Below are 26,163 nucleotides of genomic sequence, written 5' to 3' on the forward strand. Positions count from 1 at the left end.
TGGCAACACTGTTGTTTGGGTGGTCGTTGATCGATTTTCCAAGATGGCACATTTTATTCCTCTTCCTGGTCTTCCTTCAGCGCCTCAGTTGGCAAAACAATTTTTTGTACACATTTTTCGTCTTCACGGTTTGCCCACGCAGATCGTCTCGGATAGAGGCGTCCAATTCGTGTCAAAATTCTGGAGGGCTCTCTGTAAACAGCTCAAGATTAAATTAAACTTCTCTTCTGCTTATCATCCTCAATCCAATGGGCAAGTAGAAAGAATTAACCAGGTCCTGGGTGACTATTTACGGCATTTTGTTTCCTCCCGCCAGGATGACTGGGCAGATCTTCTACCATGGGCCGAATTCTCGTACAACTTCAGAGTCTCTGAATCTTCTTCTAAATCCCCATTTTTCGTGGTGTACGGCCGTCACCCTCTTCCCCCCCTCCCTACTCCCTTGCCCTCTGGTTTGCCCGCTGTGGATGAAGTGACTCGTGATCTTTCCACCATATGGAAAGAGACCCAAAATTCTCTTTTACAGGCTTCATCTCGCATGAAAAAGTTTGCCGATAAGAAAAGAAGAGCTCCCCCCATTTTTTCTCCCGGAGACAAGGTATGGCTCTCCGCTAAATATGTCCGCTTCCGTGTCCCCAGCTACAAACTGGGACCACGCTATCTTGGTCCTTTCAAAATCTTGTGCCAAATTAATCCTGTCTCTTACAAACTTCTTCTTCCTCCTTCTCTTCGTATTCCTAATGCCTTTCATGTCTCTCTTCTTAAACCACTCATCATCAACCGTTTCTCTCCCAAACTTGTTTCTCCCACTCCTGTTTCCGGTTCTTCTGACATCTTCTCCGTGAAGGAGATACTGGCCTCCAAGACGGTCAGAGGAAAAAAAATTTTTTGGGTTGATTGGGAGGGCTGTGGTCCTGAAGAGAGATCCTGGGAACCTGAGGACAACATCCTAGACAAAAGTCTGGTCCTCAGGTTCTCAGGCTCCAAGAAGAGGGGGAGACCCAAGGGGGGGGGTACTGTTACGCCGAGCGCTCCGGGTCCCCGCTCCTCCCCGGAGCGCTCGCAACATCCTCGCTACTGCAGCGCCCCGGTCAGATCCACTGACCGGGTGCGCTGCGATACCGCCTCCAGCCGGGATGCGATTCGCGATGCGGGTGGCGCCCGCTCGCGATGCGCACCCCGGCTCCCGTACCTGACTCGCTCTCCGTCGGTCCTGTCCCGGCGCGCGCGGCCCCGCTCCCTAGGGCGCGCGCGCGCCGGGTCTCTGCGATTTAAAGGGCCACTGCGCCACTGACTGGCGCAGTTGTTCTAATTAGTGTGTTCACCTGTGCACTCCCTATGTATACCTCACTTCCCCTGCACTCCCTCGCCGGATCTTGTTGCCATTGTGCCAGTGAAAGCGTTTCCTTGTGTGTTCCTAGCCTGTGTTCCAGACCTCCTGCCGTTGCCCCTGACTACGATCCTTGCTGCCTGCCCCGACCTTCTGCTACGTCCGACCTTGCTCTTGTCTACTCCCTTGTACCGCGCCTATCTTCAGCAGTCAGAGAGGTTGAGCCGTTGCTAGTGGATACGACCTGGTTACTACCGCCGCTGCAAGACCATCCCGCTTTGCGGCGGGCTCTGGTGAATACCAGTAGTAACTTAGAACCGGTCCACTAGCACGGTCCACGCCAATCCCTCTCTGGCACAGAGGATCCACCTCCTGCCAGCTGAATCGTGACAAACACGCATAGAGTGTGTGCTGGGTTAGTGAAATAATACTGTTGTTTAGTATGACATACAGATCAGAGGCATCGCTATTAGAATCACTGTCGTAGAGCAGCACAATGACAGAGCCTGGAGGTGGCATCAGTATAAAGAGACCATATAGTGGCTGAATGACACAGCCTGGAGGTGGCGGCAGCATATAGTGGCTGAATGACACAGCCTGGAGTTTGCGGAAGCATGAGGAGACCATATAGTGGCTGAATGACACAGCGTGGAGTTGGCAGCAGCATATAGTGGCTGAATGACACAGCCTTGAGTTTGCGGCAGCATGAGGAGAACATATTGTGGTAGAATGGGGGTCTTTTAAAATGAAATATATCTTAAAACATAATCATATATCTATAATAATGTAATGTCTGTCTTTTTAATTCAGTAATATTTCCAACTCTGCATCTCTGCTAGACTCTTGCAAAAAATATGTAACAGATGGCATAACCTTTCTTCCAGTGTGGCAGTGCCTGGCTACTAAGATTGAACTTTGTTCGATTACTAATATTACCGTTGTAAAAAGATAATGTTAGTGATACCAGGATGTATGTCCTGAACAAAAGTGATATTGCTTGCTTAATAATGCCCGATCAATAAAATGTCAGATTGACCACGTGGAAGAAATGACAAGCAAGCTGTCACGATGCCGGCTGGCAGGAGGTGGATCCTCTGTGCCAGAGAGGGATTGGCGTGGACCGTGCTAGTGGACCGGTTCTAAGTCACTACTGGTGTTCACCAGAGCCCGCCGCAAAGCGGGATGGTCTTGCTGCGGCGGTAGTGACCAGGTCGTATCCACTAGCAACGGCTCAACCTCTCTGACTGCTGAAGATAGGCGCGGTACAAGGGAGTAGACAGAAGCAAGGTCGGACGTAGCAGAAGGTCGGGGCAGGCAGCAAGAATCTTAGTCAATAAGGCAATAGCAGGAGGTCAAGTACACAGTATGGACAAACACAGCAACGCTTTCACTAGGCTCTAAGGCAACAAGATCCGGCAAGGGAGTGCAGGGGCAGTGATCAGATATAGTCTGGGAGCAGGTGGAAGCCAATTAAGCTAATTGGGCCAGGCACCAATCATTGGTGCACTGGCCCTTTAAGCCTCAGGGAGCTGGCGCGCGCGCGCCCTAGAGAGCGGAGCCGCGCGCGCCAGCACATGACAGCTGGGGACCGGGACGGGTAAGTGACCTGGGATGCGATTCGCGAGCGGGCGCGTCCCGCTGTGCAAATCGCATCCCCGACGGCCAAGACAGTGCAGCGCTCCCGGTCAGCGGGACCGACCGGGGCGCTGCGGAGAGAGAGACGCCGTAAGCGCTCCGGGGAGGAGCGGGGACCCGGAGCGCTAGGCGTAACACAAGCTATGATTACTCAGCGCTTAAAAGATAAAAACAAGGCTATAAACTTATCGCATGACAGACCACATACACATACACACACGTCATTGAATAATGATAATATGGGTGTTGATTTATGATAATCTTGAGGCCTTATAAACCCTTGTAAAATGCTTTAATAAACAGAAGAGATTTGGTTATCTGAACCGTGTGTCAGCTGTCTCATTTCTCCTCCACCGATGCATGCATCATCTATATATTCAATTTGGCCGGGAATAGATAAGCACTGTATGTCTGAAGAAGTCATTCTACTTCAGTTTGGCGCCCAAACAGGGACCCTCGAGTACAGATACTGGGAGGCAAGTCGCACTATGAGGCATTGGGCCCACCAATCGTGGACGGATGTGGATGAGAGATTTGATCACCTCCTCAGTACGGTAGGAAAAACATTTTCTTGTAACCTAGCCAGTACGCTGTCTCCCCCGCTTGGTTGCCTTATGACTTAGCCGATTGCCTCACAGGCCACAAAAAGACAGGTATAGTTTTTGCTCGAGGTCTACTTACTGGACCTGTCACAAAAAGAAAAGTGTTTATCTGTTGCCCGAGTATATGTGTGAGTGTGTGTACTTGTTACTTGTTCCCGGGAATGCATGGTGGGTTGGGCCTCTGGGGAATTGAATAAGCCGAGGGCACTAATAACTGTTGCTACAGATACTTCGGTTCCCCAAGGTATTAGTGGGTTAGGTGCTTGATGCCAGAAGTTCAAAGAGTCTCTCTGGAGGCAGTCTTGAACGTACGTGTATACAAGGAAGTATAACACGGGAGTCCCTCGGCCTATAAGACATTCCTGTGACCCTCCCTTGAAACTGCGCATGTGTGTGTATGGGCAGATTCTCCGGGATGTTGCATTGCAGGGAAAACTAATAATCCTTCCTACAGGGATCTGTGAGAGAAGGTATTAGTGAATTTGGCAAATCGCCAGGATATGTGCTTAAAGCACAGGGATTTCTCTGGTAATAGATACCTCTGTGACCTGTCCTAGGAATTATATTGTACTTTGTTTGTATATGTCATGTCATAAGTGTGTCTGTGTTGTAAATTAAGTTGTTTAGTAGAATTGATTGTCTCAGTGCCTCCTAAAGAATGTTCCTTGGTAATTTTGGATGGTAGTTTGAGTGGACAAATGGCCGTGTGCATTGTGTTAAGGAAAATTGGTGTTCTTTGGTCCGGTGTGTGCAAGTGGCAGGAGCAGAGTGTTGTAAATAGCTTGATAGGATTGTTGCCAGAAATAGAGACTCAACGTTGTATATGTGGGATTTAGATTAAATGAATTAGGAATACATGGAGTATGGCCAGTGAATGTTTTTGGGTGAAGTTGTTTATGTAAGTGTTTATGTTGTAATGGATCCTTTTAAATTGGTAAAAAAAAGTAAAGGAAAAAAAAAACAATCCTTGTGGCTGTCACAGCCAGCGCTCTGGTCCCCGCCTCCGGACCAGAGCGCTCGCTTCCCCGCTCCCCCTTCCCGGGATCCCGGTGCCTCCCGCACAGTCACACTGACCGGGAGCACGGGATCCCTTGTGTCGGGGACGCGGCTGCAGTGGCGGCTGGTCCGCGCTCACGCGCCGCGTCCCTGTCTGACGTTCCCGGCGCAGACTGGCTCGGCCTTCCGGCGCGCGCGGCCCCGCTCTCTAGGGCGGGTGCGCGCCACCTTCTGTAAATTTAAAGGGCCAGCACACCATTGATTGGTGTGCTGGCTAATTATCCCTGCCTCCTTCCCTAATAAAAGTCTCCTGCCCTTGCCAGATCTTTGTGCCCTAGTGCCTTTGAGAAAGCATTCCATACTGTCTATACTGTACTGCCCTGCCTGTTGCCGGACCCTTGCTACCGTCTACTCACCTTTGAACCCTTGCCGCCTGCCCTGACCTCTGCTACGTCCGACTCAGCTCCTGCCAGCTCCCTGTGTACCACGCCATATCAGCTACCAGTGAGGTCGAGTTGCTACTGGAGGATACGACCTGGTGGTTACCGCTGCAGCAAGTCCATCCCGCTTTGCGGCGGGCTCTGGTGAAAACCAGTAACCACTTAGAACCGGTCCTCTAGTACAACCCGCGTCATCGCCTCTCTGGTCCAGAGGATCCACTACCAGTCCTGCCGGTACGTTACAGTGGCATTAATTTAACCTATCTGATGATATTTTATTAAGTTTGTTTTCACAGAAGCGCAGGATGGATGCAAGGGGGAAAAAATTAAAATAAAATGAAATGTATAAGGAAATGCAATCAATGGTCTGATTATATTATAGAAGTTACTAAAGAAGAAGAAGTTTGGCCAAGAAAAAACAAGGCTATAAACTTATCGCATGACAGACCGCATACACGTACACACACACGTCATTGAATAATGATAATATGGGTGTTGATTTATGATAATCATGAGGCCTTATAAATCCTTGTAAAATGCTTTAATAAACAGAAGAGATTTGGTTATCTGAACTGTGTATCGGCTGTCTCATTTCTCCTCCACCGATGCATGCATAATCTATATATTCAATTTGGCCGGGAATAGATAAGCACTGTATGTCTGAAGAAGTCATTCTACTTCAATATAGTGGCTGAATGACACAGCCTGGAGGTGGCGGAAGCATGAGGAGACCATATAGTGGCTGAATGACACAGCTTGGAGGTGGCGGCAGCATAAGGAGAACATATGGTGGCTGAATGGCACAGCCAGGAGGTTGCAGCAGCATGAAGAGAACATATGGTGGCAGTATGAGACAGCTTGGAGCTGGCATCAGCATGAGGAGTACATGTGGTGGCAGAATGAGACAGCCTGGAGGTGGCATCAGCATGCGGAGAACATGTGGTGGCAGAATGAGATAGCTTGGAGGTGGCAGCAGCATCAGGAGTCCTGAAAGTGACCCAGTGACAAAGTGGTGCAGAGGGTGGCAATACCAGTACATGGTGACGAAGGTGGGTGAAAAAAAGGAGAACTTGGCATTAGATGTGTGGCATTAGGTGGGTGGCAGGATCAGAATAGTAGCGGAGGCAGGTAGGGAGTATAAAATGGTCTCTTTTGTAAAAGTGTCCGTGTGCACAAGTATTGAGGATATGCATTACGTAAAACTTAACTTTTAATAATATGCTTAGGATAAAATATATGGACCCAACATTTTTTTTTAAAATCAAACAAAAGGAAAGGTGTGCCACCTACACCACCAAGTAAAGACCCCTAAAAAGACCCCTTAAAAGCTTCCCCTGTAAGGCCCTACTCTCGCCTTATTAATTCCCTTCTTGGCAAGTGTTACTCACCCTAAAAAGGGTGGCCCCACACAGGAAACCCTCTCTATTTCCACCTAAAAACCCTTTTTAGGTTGAGTAACATTTCTCAAGAAGGGAATTAATAATGTGACAGTAGGGCCTTACAGGGGAAGTTTTTACCCCCACCGGTTACAATGGACCATACGTTGTTCCCTTCCACCTTTTACAGATCTTTGCATCACATCAATACTTGCTGGTATAGGTGGCACATGGTGTTTTTTGCACACCTTTCCTCTTGTTTGATTTAAAAAAAATGTGGGTACATATATTTTATCCTAAGAAAAGTTAAGTTTTAGCTAATGCATATCCTCAATACTTACTTGTGGTCTGATGCCGAGGAATGTCTGTAAGTGGGGAGCAGCACCTTAAATATGTTTAGCATTATCCATATTTGTGAAGTGTTGGTGTGGCACCGTAGTCAATCTACTCTAATGCATCAGACATTGGTGGGTGGAAATCCTGGCTGATCCATGCCTGATTCATCTTCACAAAGGTCAGTCTCTCCACATTTTTTGTGGACAGACGAGTTCTCTTTGGGGTTACTATGGCCCCGCTGCACTAAACACCCGCTCTAATGGCACACTACTGGCCAGGCAGGACAGCTTTTCCAGGGCAAAGTCTGCTAGTTGCGGCCACAAATCAAGTTTGGCTGCCCAGAAGTTCAGCGGATCTTCAAGGTGTGTTGGCATGGTCATGTCAAGGTATGCCACCACCTGCTCGTTCAGGTCCTGCTCCATGTCTACCTGCTGATGATGAGTTGCTTCACTATGCAGGTGAAGAAAGCTAATCATCAGCGTCTGTAGAATTAGGCTGCTGCTGATGGAGCTGGTACTGCTCCAGCCACCACACCCCTCCCCAGCAGCCATGGCAGTGGAAGGTGAGCGCAGAGGGCCCCCCCGAGTCAGACCTTTGAGAGGATGGACGATGGCGCAATTAGACATCCTGACTACTTAGGATGTCTCTGTAGTAGGTCAGTTTGTCCTCCCTCTCAGTGGGTGTAAAAAATGCCCCGATTTTGTGCCAGTAGTGAGGGTCCAATAAGGAGGAGAGCCAGAAGTCGTCCATCGGAAGGACTCCCTGCCTCCATTTTCACTGCATACTGCCACGGTGTGTCTGTGTCTTCTGCCTCGCCTTTCTCATAACCTCCTAGCTCCTCTAGCTGCTCCTGCTCCTCCTCTCCTGTCAGATGATTAGAAAAACCGCCCATCTCGCAAAACCTAAACTGTGCTCCACTGTGCCCCTCCTCCTCCATTTCAGCCCCCACAGGGCTCATGTCGCCATGAGATTTAGGTGCCATGTCTCCAGTGCCCTGACCAGCCATTGTTTTCAACACGAGTTGTAGTAGATGAAGCAGTGAAATGACGTTATTCATCCCGTAATCCTGGTGACTGACTAATAATGTGGCTTCCTCAAAGGGCCTGAGCAAATGGCAGGTGTCACGTATAAGCTGCCCCTGGTTGACATTGAAATTACACAGGGGAGTCCCCCTATCCGCTCTGATTATCAAGAAATCGGTGATGGCTTTTCTCTGTTTTTATAGTCGGTCCAACATATAGAGGGTGGAATTCCAATGTGTGGAAATGTCACAACTCTGACTATGTTGGGGGATACTGTACTGATGTTGCAGCTCAAGGAGGGTGTGCTTTGCGGTGTACAAGTGGCTGAAGTGCATGCAAGTTTCCTTCCCAGTGTTAGGATATCTTGCAGATGAAGGGAACACTTCAAAAATCACTTTTCAACCAGATTGAACATGTGTGCCATGCAGGGTGCATGTCGCAGGCTTCCTTGTCGCAGCGCAGACAAGATGTTCTTCCCATTGTCGGTCACCATGGTTCCCATTTCCAGTTTTCGTGGAGTAAGCAATGATTCGATTTCTTGATGAAGGACTTTTAGCCGTTCCTCCCCTGTGTGACTCTGTGGGTTGCTGGTCAAGACACGACCGATAGCTGATATCGAGAACCTCTCGCTGCCACTCCTGCTGCCACTCACCCCTAGTCTGCTGCGACCTCTGCCTGATGAATTTAGGCCTCTGCCACTCCCCTGTGCACGTACTGGCCCTTCTCTGCCTGACATACTTAGTGTATATATGAGGGGAGGACAATGCGGTCCACTATGCTTAAACAGTATTTGTCTACAACACCAGCAGGTGTGTACTTTTGGCTGGCCTTTCACAGTATCTAGGCCATTAAGACTTTAACAAGAAAAAAAATAGTACACCACTGAGATGTACGTATGTGTTATGCACTTATGAGGGGAGGACAATGCACTCCAGTACGATTAAAACAGTATTTGTCTACAACACCAGCAGGTGTCTACTTTTTAGCTGGACTTTCACAGTATCTAGGCCCTTAAGACTTTAACAGGAACAAAATAGTAAACCACTTAGATGTACGTATGTGGTATGCAATTATGAGGGGAGGATAATGCGATTCAGTATGCTTAAAACAGTATTTGTGTACAACACCAGCCGGTGTGTACTTTTGCATGGCCTTTCACAGTATCTAGGCCCTTAAGACTTTAACAGGAACAAAATAGTACATTTACGTCCTAAGCATAACCGCGAGCATCGGAGCGATGCCCGGATCATGCGCGGCAGGTCCCGGCTGCTGATCGCAGCCAGGGACCCACCCATAATGGCGGACACCCGCGATCCCACGGATGTCTGCCATTAACCCCTAAGATGCAGTGATCAATACAGATCACGGCATCTGCAGCATCGCGGTCACTAAAATGGATGATCGGATCGCCCGCAGCGATCCTGCGGCGATCCGATCATACAGAACAGCAGACGGAGGTCCCCTCACCTGCCTTCGCTGCCTTCCCGGCGTCTTCTGCTCTGATCTGCCTTCCCGCAGACCAGAGCAGAAAATGACTGATAATGCTGATCAGTGCTGTGTCCTATACATAGCACTGAACAGTATTAGCAATCGAGTGATTGCTATAAATAGTCCCCTATGGGTACTATTAAAGTGTAAAAAAAATAAAGTAAAAAAAATGTGAAAAACCCCCTCCCCCAATAAAAACGTAAATTGTCCCATTTTCCCTATTTCACCCCCAAAAAGTGTTAAAAAATATTTGATATACATATTTGGTATCGCCGCATGCATAAATATCTGAACTATTAAAATAAAATGTTAATGATACCGTACGGTGAACGATGTGCACGTAAAAAAAAAAAAAAGTCCAAAATAGACGATCCAAAAAAATGTATAAAAAATGGATTAATAGTTCCATGTAAGCAAATATGGTAACAATAAAAAGTAAAGATCACGGCGCAAAAAATGAGCCCTCATACCGCCGCTTATACGGAAAAATGAAAAAGTTATAGGTCTTCAAAATAGGGGGACTTTAAACATACTAATTTGGTTAAAAAGTTTGCGATTTTTTTAAGTGCAACAGTAATAGAAAAGTATGTTATCATGGGTATCATTATAATCGTATTGACCCAAAGAATAAAGAACATATGTCATTTTTACCGTAAATTGTACGGCGTGGAAACAAAACCTTCCAAAATTAGCAAATTTGCGGTTTTCTTTTTAATTTCACCACACAAATAGTATTTTTTTGGGTTGCGCCATACATTTAATGGTAAAGTGAGGAATGGCATTACAACAGACATCTGGTTGCACAAAAACAAGCCCTCATACTAGTCTGTGGATGAAAATATAAAAGAGTTATGATTTTTTGAAGGTGAGGAGGAAAAAACGAAAACTTAAAAATTAAATTGTCTGCGTCCTTAAGGCCCAAATGGGCTGCTTCCTTAAGGGGTTAAAGGGGTACTCTGGTGGAAAACTTTTTTTTTTTTTCTTTAAATCAACTGGTGCCAGAAAGTTAAACAGATTTGTAAATGACTTCTATTAAAAAATATTAATCCTTCCAGTAATTATTAGCTGGGGAATTATTTTCTTTTTGGAACACAGAGCTCTCTGCTGACATCACGAGCACAGTGCTCTCTGCTGACATCTCTGTCCATTTTAAGAATTGTCCAGAGTAGGAGAAAATCCCCATAGCAAACATATGCTGCTCTGGACAGTTCCTAAAATGGACAGAGATGTCAGCAGAGAGCACTGTACTTGTGATTTCAGCAGAGAGCTCTGTGTTCCAAAAAGAAAATAATTTCCTCTGTAGTATTCAGCAGCTAATATGTACTGGAAGGATTAAGATTTTTTAATAGAAGTAATATACAAATCTGTTTAACTTTCTGGGACCAGTTGATTTAAAAAAAAAAAGTTTTCCACCGGAGTACCCCTTTAAATGCCCCTTTTGTTTGTGGAAAGAGATTTGCATTATCAAACTGTCTACATTGCTCTAGAAAGTATCCGTATTGGTAAGACCCGCACCTTATATATTGTTCCATCATCTAGTACAATTTGGATCATAAAATTGTTATAGTAAAAAAAAAATGTGTAATATATATGTCCCTCTCTGTCTGTCCAAAAAGTTGGGAGACATTCATACACAGTGGTGATATTTCCTTCTTTTGTAAATATGAGTAATACATCATTATTGGCTATAGGTTTTAGTTACCTGAAAGCTCCAGAGTAGCCATAATAAGCCTCAGCATCACTGGGGGAGCACTTAGTATCTGTGAGTGTTTTCTGGGGGTCACCGACACATAACTGACAGAAGGTCGAGTCAATGTCAGAGCCGGGAGCACAACTTTTACTGAAGTAGGAACCTGCAATAAACACAGCAAAGGAAATCTTATAGTTAGTTTAGACGTGTACATTTCTCATACAGCAAAACTGCAAGTCATTTTTTGATGTGGGTACCAGGGGCAGGGGTCTCTGGTCTTTTCCCCTGGGTGTCTCAGGTTGCTGATCCCCACTTTTAACGGTATTCCTGTCCTATTTGGAAGTTAGGTAAAATATAGAAGTAAGACGTTCAAAACTAAATTAAACCCCCTGTACTTGGTTTTTACTTTACTTTTTTTCTTGACTCTCCATCTCCACTATATCTTTCTTGTACACTGGCGCCCAGTACTGTGCACAATACACCATGTGTGGTCTGACTAATGATTTGTACAGCGGTAGAATTATTCCCTTGTTGTTGGCATCTATGCCCCCTTTTGAAGCACCCCATGATTATATTGGCTTTGGCAGCAGCTGCCTGACACTGGTCACTACACTTCAATTTACTGTCAACTAAAACTCCTTTTAAATGTCAGTCTTCCCCAATGTTTTCCCATTTATATATATTTCTAGCATGTGCATACCCTTACATTTATGCCACTTCTCAGCCAAAGCCCATGTGCCCTAATTTCTAGTTTCTTTGTCACCCCAGGAGCCTTCTCTTTAATCTCTATCAGTCACAAAAAAAAGGACTGTCCCTGCTTTATATTTCTCAGTGTGCAGATGCTCATATGATGGAGTCTATATCTGTAGTATGTAAAACATGATGTTGTGAGCCAGATGTTTATTACAGTAATAAGGATATATAGGATATAGGATATATAGTTATTATAGATTAAGTAACTGTCCTAATTCTGAGTGATTATTAATGCAATATTACTTACTGAGCAGTATTGCGACTAGGCAAGCAGAGGAGTAGCCGAGACCTCACCTATAATGGTGGACATCAGCGATCATGCTGATGCCTACCATTAATCCTTTATATATTGTTCTCATTGCTGATCACAGCATCTAAAGCAATTGTGGGGCTTAGTGAAACTTTCCGAACCAACTGCAGCATGATCACAGGGGTCCGATGAATTAAGATGGAGACCGGACTCCACAGGCCAACTGTACAAGTTGATTGCCAATATTACTGATCAGTGCTATGTCATTTCATACCACTGAACAGTAATAGCAATAGAAATCTTGCTATTAATAGAAAATAAATAGTATATAAAAAAGTTTTATTTAAAATTTGAATTAGCCCCTTCCTCAATAAAATTTAAATGACCCCTCTTAGCTATTTTACAATAATGTTAAATTTAAAGTACGGTCTAACATTAATTAATACCAAAGTTCCAGCCTAGAAAAAAATAAAAATAAAAAGTGAACAAAAAGTCACATATATGTGAACATGGTGCTGATAAAAAAAACAAAAACAAACAGATCACAACGCAAGAAAATAGCCCTTATTGTTATTACAAAGTACAATTGATTACATAAAAAACAAGCCCCAATATGGGAATGTGGATGTAAAAATAAGAGTTATGGCTTTAAAAAAAAAAAAAAAGTCTTAAAGGAGTAGTCCAGTGGTGACCCAGTGGTGAACAACTTATCCCTTATCCTAAGGATAGGGGATAAGTTTGAGATCGCAGGGGGTCCGACTGCTGGGGCCCCCTGCGATCTCCCGTACGGAGCCCCGACAGCCCGCGGGAAGGGGGCGTGTCGACCTCCGCACGAAGCAGCGGCCGACAGACCCCCTCAATACAACTCTATGGCAGAGCCGGAGCGCTGTCTTTGGCAATCTCCGGCTCCGCCATAGAGATGTATTGAGGGGGCATGTCGGCCGCCGCTTCGTGCGGAGGTCGACACCCACTATGTGGCTGGAGAGCCTGGCCCCCGTACAGAGAGATCGCAGGGGGCCCCAGCGGTCGGACCCCCCGCGATCTCAAACTTATCCCCTATCCTTAGGATAGGGGATACGTTTTTCACCACTGGACTACCCCTTTAAGGGCAAAATGGATTGTGTCAATAAAGGGTTAAAATAGCAATTGGGGATCCACTATTTATCTGAATGAAAAGAGTAGCACAGCCTGCAGTCAAATCTGACAGAATTTGGAGCGGAGGCTCCAACGTAAATGAGAACATCGCTCTGGGAAGTTCTACAAAGTACAGTAGGACAGTCCACTAAAAGCTGACATTTCTGTTCCTTGTCTCGGTGTAAGCTCTTTGTATAGTCGTCATACTGTTCTCCACTCACCAATATCACAGTTATTGTTCTTCTTATTAATAAGACCAACAGGAATATTCCAGCCAGCAGTGCGTCCTACAGCCGTATGGCAGGACATCTTGCCTTTAAGATTGTTCCATGAGATGTCTTTGTTACTTTTCTTCACAACGGCAACAGCATAATATGTTCCTTTGTAAAGGTAACATGGACAATATATGATTACTATACATTATCCACAATGAAGACACATTTACTTCTTCTACTTTCTGCTGGTTCTTTATGATTCAATGAATTTACTAATAGGTGTACTGTATAGCAAATACCGTATTTTTCGGCGTATAAGATGCACTTCTTCTTACCCAAAACTGGGGGGAAAAAGTCGGTGCGTCTTATACGGCGAATACACACACCTATCGCGGCGGTCCCTGCGGCCATCAACGGCCGGGACCCGCGGCTAATACAGGACATCACCAATCGCGGTGATGCCCTGTATTAACCCTTCAGACGTGGCGATCAAAGCTGACCGCCGCATCTGAAGGGAAAGTGACACTAACCCGGCTGTTCGGGACCGCCGCGATTTCACCGCGGCGGTCCCGAACAGCCCGACTGAATAGCCGGGTTAGTGCTTACAGGACACCGGGAGGGACCTTACCTGCCTCCTCGGTGTCTTCTCCATTCAGGGATCCCCTGTATGGCCGGCGCTCTCCTTCCTCGTCATCACGTCGTCGTGTACGTGCGTCGGCGTGCGTAACGACGTGATGGCGGCGACGGAGAGCGAGGATACCCGGCCGGCAGCAGAGACGTTCCGGAGCGATGGGGACACGGCGACAGCGATGGAGCGACATCCAGGGCAGCGGTGACGGGTCCGGAGTGGCGGGGACACGTGAATATAACCTCCTATGCAGTGGTCTTCAATCTGCGGACCTCCAGATGTTGCAAAACTACAACTCCCAGCATGCCCGGACAGCCAACGGCTGCCCGGGCATGCTGGGAGTTGTAGTTTTGCAACATCTGGAGGTCCGCAGGTTGAAGACCACTATTGGGTTCAAAATCTTTATTTTTTTTAGATTTTGCACCTATAAATTGGGTTCGTCTTATACGCCTGTGCGTTCTATAGGGCGAAAAATACGGTAACATAGCCCCACCTACTGTACTAGCCATATTATGTTCCATTGTATATAAAGATCAATAATGTAACAAAAGCAGTAGACTAGAAAACATCACATGATGTCTGATCCTCAGGTATTACTACAATCATGTAATCACGGGAATGAAATAATAATGTGACCATAATCTGTCTTTGCAAAAAGGTAGACATTGTAAACTTCCGTTACACCATAAAATCCAGCAGGTGGGGTTGAGGTCTAGTAATGCAAAGCTATTTGACAATATATAGTCATACAATATGGAATTTAGTGAAAAAAATCTCCTTATTTTGCTTAGAATTCAAGAGGAAATAAGCATTGGAAATCTAAGTCCCATTGACTTATGGGCTTTTACTGACAAATGTTCTGTTGTGGAACGTCTGGTGGATGAACACAGCAGAGGAAAACTCATTGCAGTCAATGGGTGTTTGAGGAAGTCATCTTCCAGCTAGTGACAAAAGCCCAGAGTAACCATTCCCATCCCAGCAGCTTAGCAAATTGCAGCCTTGACAACCCAAAATTGCATTTTTAACCCAATAAAGTGGGTGTGTCCACAGGTTTTTCACACAATCCTACGGGTTTGTGTAGATAGGGAAAATATTGCAGGATTTTTTTGTATTGTAATTGTTACGCCGAGCGCTCCGGGTCCCTGCTCCTCCCCGGAGCGCTCGCGGCGTTCTCCTCTCTGCAGCGCACCGGTCAGACCCGCTGACCGGGAGCGCTGCACTGACATTCGTGATGGGGATGCGATTCGCATAGCGGGACGCACCCGCTCACGAATCGTATCCCAAGCCACTTACCCGTCCCGGTCCCCGGCTGTCATGTTCTGGCGAGCGCGGCTCCGCTCTCTAGAGCGCGCGCGCTCCAGCTCTCTAAGATTTAAAGGGACAGTGCACCAGTGATTGGTGCCTGGCCCAATCAGTCTAATTAGCTTCCACCTGCTCCCTTTCCATATAACCTCACTTCCCCTGCACTTCCTTGCCGGATCTTGTTGCCTTGTGCCAGTGAAAGCGTTTAGTGTTGTCCATAGCCTGTGTTCCAGATCTTCTGCTATCCTCTTTGACTACAAACCTTGCCGCCTGCCCCGACCTTCTGCTACGTCTGACCTTGCCTCTGCCTAGTTCTTCTGTCCCACGCCTTCTCAGCAGTCAGCGAGGTTCAGCCGTTGCCGGTGGATACGACCTGGTTGCTACCGCCGCAGCAAGACCATCCCGCTTTGCGGCGGGCTCTGGTGAAAACCAGTAGCAACCTTAGAACCGGTCCACCGACACGGTCCACGCCAATCCCTCGCTGACACAGAGGATCCACATCCAGCTAGCCGAATCCTAACAGTAATTCTTCTTTTTCAATGGTTTGTTTAAATCAGATTGGAGCCTAATCCACTCCACCGCCAAATTAGTAAATCTGGTGAAAAAACCCAGTTGAATAAAATCCATGTAAAGAAGAGGAAAACATGACAATAGTAGATCTGGGCTAATTTGCAGTGATGAAACATTTGGAAGGGGGATTTTTTATTGTCTGTGTAAATCAAGTTATTTTTCTTGGGCGTACATCATGGGTACTTCCCTCACATTTGTCGAAAAGGCTCACTTTCTTCATAAATAGCTAAATAGCTTCGATCTAGGCAAGTTTCTAAGCAAATGGGGTCTGCGAGAGAGAATGTACTAACATTTTTGAAAATTTAATTTGTCATATTTCATAAATCAGCTACATTTCAAAGCTCTTTTGACTTCAACCACACAACTTATAGAAAAAGAACGTAAATTTAAAAGTCACAACATTTTTGCACAATTCATTAATTGTGACAACTGAATATCATGGGTCATAAAATGTTTTACTTAATTATACTATGGTGATATATTGGGAAGACCTAGTAAGAAATACAGTACCTAATTTTATACAGTGATACAACAGATAATATGTTCGACACCCTTAAGACTCTAAAGTATCCTAAGAAACTTGGTAAATAGTTACATAGTTACATAGTTATATAGTTAGTACGGTCGAAAAAAGACATATGTCCATCAAGTTCAACCAGGGAATTAAGGGGTAGGGGTGTGGCGCGATATTGGGGAAGGGATGGGATTTTATATTTCTTCATAAGCATTAATGTTATTTTGTTCCAGGAATGTATCTAATCCTGTTTTAAAGCTGTTAATTTTTCCTGCTGTGACCAGTTCCTGAGGTAGACTGTTCCATAAGTTCACAGTTCTCATGGTAAAGAAGGTGTGTCGCCCCTTGAGACTAAACTTTTTCTTCTCCAGACGGAGGGAGTGCCCCCTCGTCCTTTGGGGGGGGTTTAACCTGGAACAGTTTTTCTCCATATTTTTTGTATGGGCCATTAATATACTTATATACGTTTATCATATCCCCCCTTAAACGTCTCTTCTCAAGACTAAACAATTGTAACTCCTTTAATCGCTCCTCATAGCTGTCACGATGCCGGCTGGCAGGAGGTGGATCCTCTGTGCCAGAGAGGGATTGGCGAGGACCGCGCTAGTGGACCGGTTCTAAGCCACTACAGGTTTTCACCAGAGCCCGCCGCAAAGCGGGATGGTCTTGCTGCGGCGGTAGTGACCAGGTCGTATCCACTAGCAACGGCTCACCTCTCTGGCTGCTGAAGATGCTGAAGATAGGCGAGGTACAAGGGAGTAGGCAGAAGCAAGGTCGGACGTAGCAGAAGGTCGAGGCAGGCAGCAAGGATCGTAGTCAGGGGCAACGGCAGGAGGTCAGGAACACGGGCTAGGAACAGACAAGGGAACGCTTTCACTAGGCACTAAGGCAACAAGATCCGGCAAGGGAGTGCAGGGGAAGTGAGGTAATATAGGGAAGTACACAGGTGATCACACTAATTGGTAATTGGGAAGATTGGGCCAGGCACCAACATTGGTGCACTGGCCCTTTAAATTGCAGAGACCCGGCGCGCGCGCGCCCTAGGGAGCGGGGCCGCGCGCGCCGGGACAGGACCGACGGAGAGCGAGTCAGGTACGGGGACCGGGGTGCGCATCGCGAGCGGGCGCCACCCGCATCGCGAATCGCATCCCGGCAGGAGGCGGGACCGCAGCGCACCCGGTCAGTGGATCTGACCGGGGCGCTGCAGCAACGGGGATGAGGCGAGCGCTCCGGGGAGGAACGGGGACCCGGAGCGCTCGGCGTAACAGTACCCCCCCCCTTGGGTCTCCCCCTCTTCTTGGGGCCAAAGAACCTGAGGAAAAAAAAGTCAATTTTTCCGTGATGAGGTCCGATGCACATTAGGAGGGGTTCTGTGCGGAAACGCATGAGACAGTCCAATCTTTTATTGTTAATACAATAGATGTAGAGGGGTCTGGCGAGACTGGTCACAGGGACGTAGAACCTGTTGATAAGAGAGGCCAAAAAAAATTTTCCTGCAGATCCGGAATCCAAGGAGACCATAGTAGAGAAGGAGAAGGTAGAGGCAGATATCCGCACAGGCACAGTAAGGCGTGGAGAAGCAGAGTTGACATCAAGAACTGTGTCACCTTTGTGCGGAGTCAGCGTACGTCTTTCCAGGCGGGGAGGACGGATAGGACAATCCTTCAGGAAGTGTTCGGTACCGGCATAGTACAGGCAAAGATTCTCCATGCGGCGTCGTGTCCTCTCTTGAGGTGTCAAGCGAGACCGGTCAACTTGCATAGCCTCCGCGGCGGGAAGCACAGGAACGGATTGCAGAGGACCAGAGGAGAGAGGAGCCGGGGAGAAAAAACGCTTCGTGCGAACAAAGTCCATATCCAGGCGGAGCTCCAGACGCCATCCGGAAGAACGCATGTCAATGCGAGTGGCAAGATGAATGAGTTCATGTAGGTCAGCAGGAGTCTCTCGTGCGGCCAGAACATCTTTAATGTTGCTGGATAGGCCTTTTTTAAAGGTCGCGCAGAGAACCTCACTATTCCAGGACAACTCGTAAGCAAGAGCACGGAACTGAATGGCGTACTCGCCAATGGAAGAAACACCCTGTTCCAGGTTCAGCAGGGCAATCTCGGCAGAAGAAGCTCGGGCAGGCTCCTCGAAGACACCACGGACCTCAGCGAAGAAGGGCTGGACTGTGGCTGTGGCAGAATCATTGCGGTCCCCATCAAACTTGTCCGGCAGGGACAAGCAGGGGTTAGGAACGGCCGGTTGCTGCGGAGGAGTTGCAGGAGCCGGCGGAGGAGATGGTTGTTGCAGCTGTAGCTGTGACTGAAGTTGCTGTATCTGCGGCAGCAGCTGCTGTGACTGAAGTTGCTGTATCTGCGGCAGCAGCTGCTGTAACTGTGACTGAAGACGCTGTGTCTCGGAGATCAAGTATGCCAGCTGTTGATCTCGTTGGGCGATCTTTACGCCAAATTTGTCCGGCAGGGACAAGCAGGGGTTAGGAACGGCCGGTTGCTGCGGAGGAGTTGCAGGAGCCGGCGGCGGAGAAGGTAGTTGCAGCTGTAGCTGTTGCTGTATCTGCGGCTGCAGCTGCTGTATCTGTGACTGAATACGCAGTGCCTCGGAGGTCAAGTATGCCAGCTGTTGATCTCGTTGCGCTATCTGTTGCGACTGCTGGGCGATCTGACGAGCTTGCTGGGCGACCAGCGTAGGGAGGTCAGCGACAACTGGCAGAGGAACTTCAGCGGGATCCATGGCCGGATCTACTGTCACGATGCCGGCTGGCAGGAGGTGGATCCTCTGTGCCAGAGAGGGATTGGCGAGGACCGCGCTAGTGGACCGGTTCTAAGCCACTACAGGTTTTCACCAGAGCCCGCCGCAAAGCGGGATGGTCTTGCTGCGGCGGTAGTGACCAGGTCGTATCCACTAGCAACGGCTCACCTCTCTGGCTGCTGAAGATGCTGAAGATAGGCGAGGTACAAGGGAGTAGGCAGAAGCAAGGTCGGACGTAGCAGAAGGTCGAGGCAGGCAGCAAGGATCGTAGTCAGGGGCAACGGCAGGAGGTCAGGAACACGGGCTAGGAACAGACAAGGGAACGCTTTCACTAGGCACTAAGGCAACAAGATCCGGCAAGGGAGTGCAGGGGAAGTGAGGTAATATAGGGAAGTACACAGGTGATCACACTAATTGGTAATTGGGAAGATTGGGCCAGGCACCAACATTGGTGCACTGGCCCTTTAAATTGCAGAGACCCGGCGCGCGCGCGCCCTAGGGAGCGGGGCCGCGCGCGCCGGGACAGGACCGACGGAGAGCGAGTCAGGTACGGGGACCGGGGTGCGCATCGCGAGCGGGCGCCACCCGCATCGCGAATCGCATCCCGGCAGGAGGCGGGACCGCAGCGCACCCGGTCAGTGGATCTGACCGGGGCGCTGCAGCAACGGGGATGAGGCGAGCGCTCCGGGGAGGAACGGGGACCCGGAGCGCTCGGCGTAACAATAGCTAAGATGTTCCATGCCCCATATTAGTTTAGTCGCGCTTCTCTGCACCCTTTCCTAGACAAACTATGCTCTGTATATCTCTCATTTACAGTTTCAGTGAACTAGGATATTAAAAATCCCATTATGCATTGTCTGGGCCATTTTGTGACAATTTTTCCCCTTAAAATTATTATATGAAAAATGAGATGATGTATGCGCTGTATATAACAATGAGTCAGATATTGGTTTGTGTACTAAGATGCCTTCAGTACCTTGTGTTTTTGATCCACTTGTTCTGCATGGTTTCAAATCCTCTGTGAAATAAAAGAAGACATTTAAAGATGATCTGCTCTACCTGATATTGCATAATAAAGGTAAAATTAGTGATATCGCACAATAAATAATACAGAAAAAACCTGTTATGAGACACACTGTTTTCTTATGGACTATAATACACATTCCCTAGTGTGAGATTATGGTATGCAAGAAGCCTAGTTCTAAGAAGACCCATAATAATGATGCCTTAGTATAGCTCCTTGAATAGTATATCTGGCTGCCCATTGTGTCTGGCTGCATTGTAGAGCACTAACCATCCTATAACATTATCCAGCACTGTATGCACTGGTTAAATTATTCTGTGGTACAGAAATGTCCTTCCTCCTTTCCCTTCCTCTAGGCTTGGCATATCCCAAAATGAGGAGTGAAGGATGACCAGCTTTGAAAAAAGAAATGATAGTTTCTTGATGCACTATATGTCTATTGGGGCCTGTTGAAGATGTTGCTACAGTATGTCACAATATTGTATTTAATTTGGATAGTGAAAAACGTGAGTAATTTTATATATTTACAGAAAGGAAAGGGCAACGAGACCTCTATTAACTGGGTACTGCAGGCATTAGTTATCTCGGCAATGAAATATACTATTGGGGCATTGTTTGACACACTTGGTGTACCTCTTGGTAACTACTAGTGGAGAATGACTTGAGTATGTTTGATATGTTTGGATATTTTATGTGAATTGTGCTATGAAATACATTATGCCTCAAATATTTTCCCATAGTAAGGGTTTCCCATTTACTAAAACTGTAGAACCTTCTGAAAGGGAGGTGGCAATAGCAGTGGCGTAGCGTGGGTTGTCAGCACCCGGGGCAAGGCAAGTAATTTGCGCCCCCTAACCTTTGCCGGTCCGGGCATGCTGGGAGTTGTAGTTTCACAACAGCTGGAGGCCCCCTGGTTTTTAGTATACAGAATTAGTTTTTATATGCTCTGGCCGGCCCCCGCCTGCAGCCACACACGGGAGCCGGCCCGGGCACATAAAAGAAGTATTCCTATATCGGAGAGCGCCCCCCCCAGATGTTACGCCCAGTGCGGCCGGCCCCCCCTGCTCCCCCCACGCTACACCTCTGGGAAATAGCTCAGCCCTCTTATCAGGGTTACTTCGAAGTTAAGCGCAGAGCAGTAGAGTGAGGAAGAGAGGAGAAGGTTGTCTGTGGAGAAGAATAGCCAAGGACCTCACAGCCCTGATCTAGGGCTCAGGCCTGGCTAAGCATCCCAGCAGCTGAAGTGCTGCATATTTTGAGGATCTGCCCTCAGAAGCTGGGAACTGCAGTAAAAGACTTATGCACCCCACAATTAAGAATTGTAGCACTCAATACTGACTGGAGATTTAATAGAAGGTTACAGAAAAACTGAATATTTGGTAAACCTGCTTTATCTTAGCAAAGCCTGCTTGAAACTTTTGTTTATGACTGTGCGCTTCCAAAATAGTAAACCTATGTCTCACACCTTTCATTTGCAGCTCACCATCAAGGGCATCCCAACTTACACCAATAAGGAGACTTTACTCAAAGAATTACCACCATCACTACCATCCCACCAAATCTAGTGGGAAGACCCCAGCACCCATGACCAAACCTTGTCCACACTGTGACAACTGAGGACTGCTACCCTCATAATCATTACACCAACCATCACATTGGGCTTCTGCCCCACCACATTTCCTCTTTGGATTGCTGCAGTACTGTTACTTTAATAACTGTGCACCATGGCCAGAACTATTACTGTAGCAATGCACCATGATTGTTTCAATAATATATGCAGGCACTAAGACTAGTTCTACTGCAGCATATATGCATGATGGAAGCCATTATTAAATATGTACTACAGCTTGAATGGTGAAAATCTGTTGAATGAGTATTAGTTAAAAGGTAAAGTCCAGTATATTAATGTACTGAATTCATCCCTGATTGACATATCTACATGGTACCATAAAAAGGTTTAGTACGATGAAACAATTCTTGACCAGGAGACATTTGTGACTTTCCTGCAGTACAGTGTATTTGGTGACTGCATAGTAAGTATCCTTACCTTGGTTATAGTACTCTCCCATTACAGGAACAAGGCCACATTGCCCTGCTGTGTACAAGTACCCTCCATCTAGTGTTACTGCATCAGCATCACCTTTCTAAAAAAAAAAAATAATAATAATAATAATAATAATCACAGTGAGGGGTTTATTTTATCAGTATTATTATTATTATTATTATATTAATGATTAAATAAGTATAATAAGTGGTTAAAATGGAACTGTCATTAACAACTGATACAGAAGTCTGAGAAAATTTGGCAAAAACCATATGTCACTACATTTTTTTATTTGATTTGGCCGATTCACTGAATTTTCCCCCAAAAATTGGTTCAGTCCGAATTTATTTGCGGTGAATCTCTATTAAAAACAGCTATTTTTGGCCTACAGAGAGCCTCAATAGGGATGTAGAACACTTTGCCTTGCTGTAACACGCATAGGGTGTGTGCTGGGTTAGGGAAATATACTTGTTATTCAGTATGACATGCAGATTAGAGGCGTCACTATTAGAATTACTGTCACAGAGCGGCACAATGACAGAGCCTGGAGGTGGCATCAGTTTAAAGAGACCATATAGTGGCTGAATGACACAGCGTGGAGGTGGCATCAGTATGAGGAGACCATATAGTGGCTGAATGACACAGCATGGAGGTGGTGGAAGCACAAGTAGACCATATAGTGGCTGAATGGCACAGCGTGAAGGTGGAGGCAGCATAAGGAGACCATGTAGTGGCTGAATGAGACAGCCTGGAGGTGGCAGCAGCATGAGGAGACCATATAGTGGCTGAATGACCAAGCCTGGAGGTGGCAACAGCCTGACGAGACCATAGGGCCTCACAATGTAAAACATTAAAGATATTTTTTTACATTTAATTTGAAGATTTCAAATAGATGAACTTAAGTTTTATCTAATGTGCAGGCAGCATGCGGAAACCACATGGCGGTACAGTGACACAGCCTGGAGGTGATGGAAGCATGAGGAGACCATATAATGGCTGAATGACACAGCTTGGAGTTGGCGGCAGCAAGAAGAGACCATATAGTGGCTGAAGGACACAGTCTGGAGGTGGCGGAAGCATGAGTCGACCATATAGTGGCTGAATGGCACAGCTTGGAGTTGGCGGCAGCAAAAGGAAACCATATAGTGTCTGAATGACACAGCCTGGAGTTGGCAGCAGCATGAGGAGTCCATATAGTGGCTGAATGACACAGCCTGGAGTTGGCGGCAGCATGAGAAGACCATATAGTGGCTGAATGACACAGCCTGGAGTTGGCAGCAGCAAGAGGAGACCATATAGTGGCTGAATGACACAGCGTGGAGGTGGCGGAAGCACAAGTAGACCATAGAGTGGCTGCATGGCACAGCCTGGAGTTGGTCGGTAGCATGAGGAGACCATGTAGTGGCTGAATGGCACAGCCTGGGGTTGGCGGCATCATGAGGAGACCATATAGTGGCTAAATGACACAGCCTGGAGTTGGCGGGAGCATGAGTAGACCATATAGTGGCTGAATGGCAACAGCAAGAGGAGACCATATAGTGGCTGACAAAGCCTGAAGTTGGCGGCAGCATGAGGAGACCATGTAGTTGCTGAATGATACAGCCTGGTGTTGGCGGCAGCAAAAGAAGACCATATAGTGGCTTAATGACACAGCCTGGAGTTGGCGGCAGCATGAGGAGACCATATAGTGGCTGAATAACACAGCCTGGAGTTGGCAGCAGCATGAGGAGACCATATAGTGGCTGAATGACACAGCCTGGAGTTGGCGGCATCAATAGGAGACCATATAGTGGCTGAATGACACAGCCTGGAGTTGGCGGCAGCATGAGGAGACCATATAGTTTCCAGGGCAAACTCTCCTAGGTGTTGCAACAAATCAAGTTTGGCTGCCCAGAAGTCCAGCGGATCTTCAAGGTGTGTTGGCATGGCCATGTCAAGGTGTGCCACAGCCTGCTGGTTCAGGTCCTGCTCCAGATCTACCTGCTGCTGATGAGTTGCTTCACTATGCGGGTGAAGAAAGCCACTCATCAGCGACTGTAGACTCAGGCTGCTGCTGATGGAGCTGGTATTGCTTCTGACACCCCACCCCTCCCCAGTAGCCATGGCAGTGGAAGGTGAGCGCAGAGGACCACCCCCAAGTCAGACCTGCAAGAGGATGGACAATGGGCAGATAGGCATCGGCCAACTGACTACGTAGGATGTCTCTGTAGTAGGTCAGTTTTGTCCTCCCTCTCAGTGGGTGTAAAAAAGGCCCCCCTTTTGTGCCAGTAGCGAGGGTCCAAAGAGGTGGAGAGCCAGAAGTCATCCTGCTGCTGAATGGTGACAATTCGGTGGTTTCTACACAAGCAATTGAGCATGCATCGTACCATTTGTGCAAGTGACTCGGAGGGACTCCCTGCCTCCATCTCCACTGCATACTGCCACGGTGTGTCTGGGCTCACATGCCACGTCTCCAGTGCCCTGACCAGCCATCATTTCCAACACGTGTTGTAGGAAATGAAGCAGGGGAATGAAGTCGTTCATCCCATAATCCTCGCGACTGACTAATAATGTGGCTTCCTCAAAGGGCCTGAGCAAACGGCAGTTGTCACACATGAGCTGCCACTGGTTGACATTGAAGTTATACAGCGGAGTCCCCATATCTGCTTGAATCAAGAAATCAGTGATGGCTTTTCTCTGTTCATCCAACATATGGAGGGTGGAATTCAACATGTGGAAACGTCGCAAATCAGACTATTTTGGGGGATACTGTTCTGACGCTGCAGTTAAAGGAGGGTGTGCTTTGTGGTGTACAAGTGGCTGAAGTGCATGCAAAGTTTCCTTCCCATTGTTAGGATGTCTTGCAGATGGGGGAACACTTCAGGAACTGCTTGAATACCGGATTCAACACGTGTGCCATGCACTGCGCAAGGCTCAGACTTCCTTGTCGCAGCGCAGACAAGATGTTCTTCCCGTGTCGGTCTCCATGGTTCCCATTTCCAGTTTTAGTGGAGTAAGCCATGATTCAATTTCTTGATGAATGACTTTTAGCAGTTCCTCCCCTGTGTGACTCTGTTCGCCAAGGCAAACCATGTGAAGAACAGTGTGACACCACCATGCCATGCACACATGGTATGCTGGAGGGGCATTGAGACTTGTCAGTGCAGTGGAGGCTGAGGAGACGTGGAGGATGAGGAGGCGGATGTGTACACTGTCAGAGGCCCAACGGCCTGAGAGCGTGGAGGCGGAAGCGGCGTGATCTGTCCAAGTTGCTGTTGTGGCTGTGCAGGAACCACATTCACCCAGTGGGTCATAATGGACATGTATTATCCCTGACTGTAGTTACAGCTCCTCACGTCGGCGCTGCCATGCACTTTGGTACACACCAACAGGCTCAAACACTGGCCCACCTTCTGTTCCACAAAATTGTGCAGGGCTGGTACTGCCTTTTTTGCAAAGAAATGACGGCGGGGGATTCTCCACCTTGGCTCGGCACAAGCCATCAGTTCTATGAAAGGTGCAGAGTTCACCACTTGAAAAGGGAGGGACAGCAGCACCAGCAACTTGGACAGGAGCACATTCAGCTTCTGCGCCGTTGGATGAGGTATTGCATACTGTTGTCCCTTGGTCATGGCTTCGCTGAAGGATTGCTGGTTGGAGGAGAAGGAGCACCTGAAGCGACATAAGATGGGTATGACACAGCTCCCTTTGGCTAAGGTGGTGGAGCCTTGGCTGGCTAAAACAGGGAGCGGCGAGCCACTGGGTGATTCAGCAGGCTGGACCACCACATTGGAGCCACGGTTCTCCCAGGCTGCTTTATAGTGACGCTGCATATGTTGAAGCAGGGCTGTGGTGCCAAAATTGGGACCCTGGCCACGCTTCACCTTCTGGCAACACATCTTGCATGTGGCCATGTCAACCTCCTCCAGATGCTTGATAAAAAACTGCCACACCGCTGAGTGACTAATTTCCCCCCCCCCCCACCAGTCCGCACTGATTGACTGCTACTGCTGCTGAGTCCAGGAACCTCTGTTCCACTACCTCACGGGAAGGTAGGCTGCCGTGAAACAGGTGGCCTACCTCC

The 26,163-nt window shown here is 47.5% G+C and overlaps 1 protein-coding gene across 1 annotated transcript in view; it reads right to left on the reverse strand.

Annotated features, from left to right (window-relative positions):
* LOC130360975 (serotransferrin-B-like) overlaps positions 1-26,163 on the reverse strand; it is a 56,822-nt gene that overhangs the window by 14,330 nt on the left and 16,329 nt on the right. Inside the window, exons 10-13 of the mRNA XM_056563535.1 lie at positions 22,104-22,200; positions 20,009-20,050; positions 13,274-13,432; positions 10,928-11,078 (exon numbers count right to left, since the gene is read on the reverse strand). Of these exons, the coding sequence (XP_056419510.1) occupies positions 10,928-11,078; positions 13,274-13,432; positions 20,009-20,050; positions 22,104-22,200 (449 nt within the window). The remainder of the gene's footprint in view (positions 1-10,927; positions 11,079-13,273; positions 13,433-20,008; positions 20,051-22,103; positions 22,201-26,163) is intronic.

Source organism: Hyla sarda, chromosome 3 (assembly GCF_029499605.1).
Source record: "Hyla sarda isolate aHylSar1 chromosome 3, aHylSar1.hap1, whole genome shotgun sequence".
Taxonomy (NCBI): domain Eukaryota; kingdom Metazoa; phylum Chordata; class Amphibia; order Anura; family Hylidae; genus Hyla; species Hyla sarda.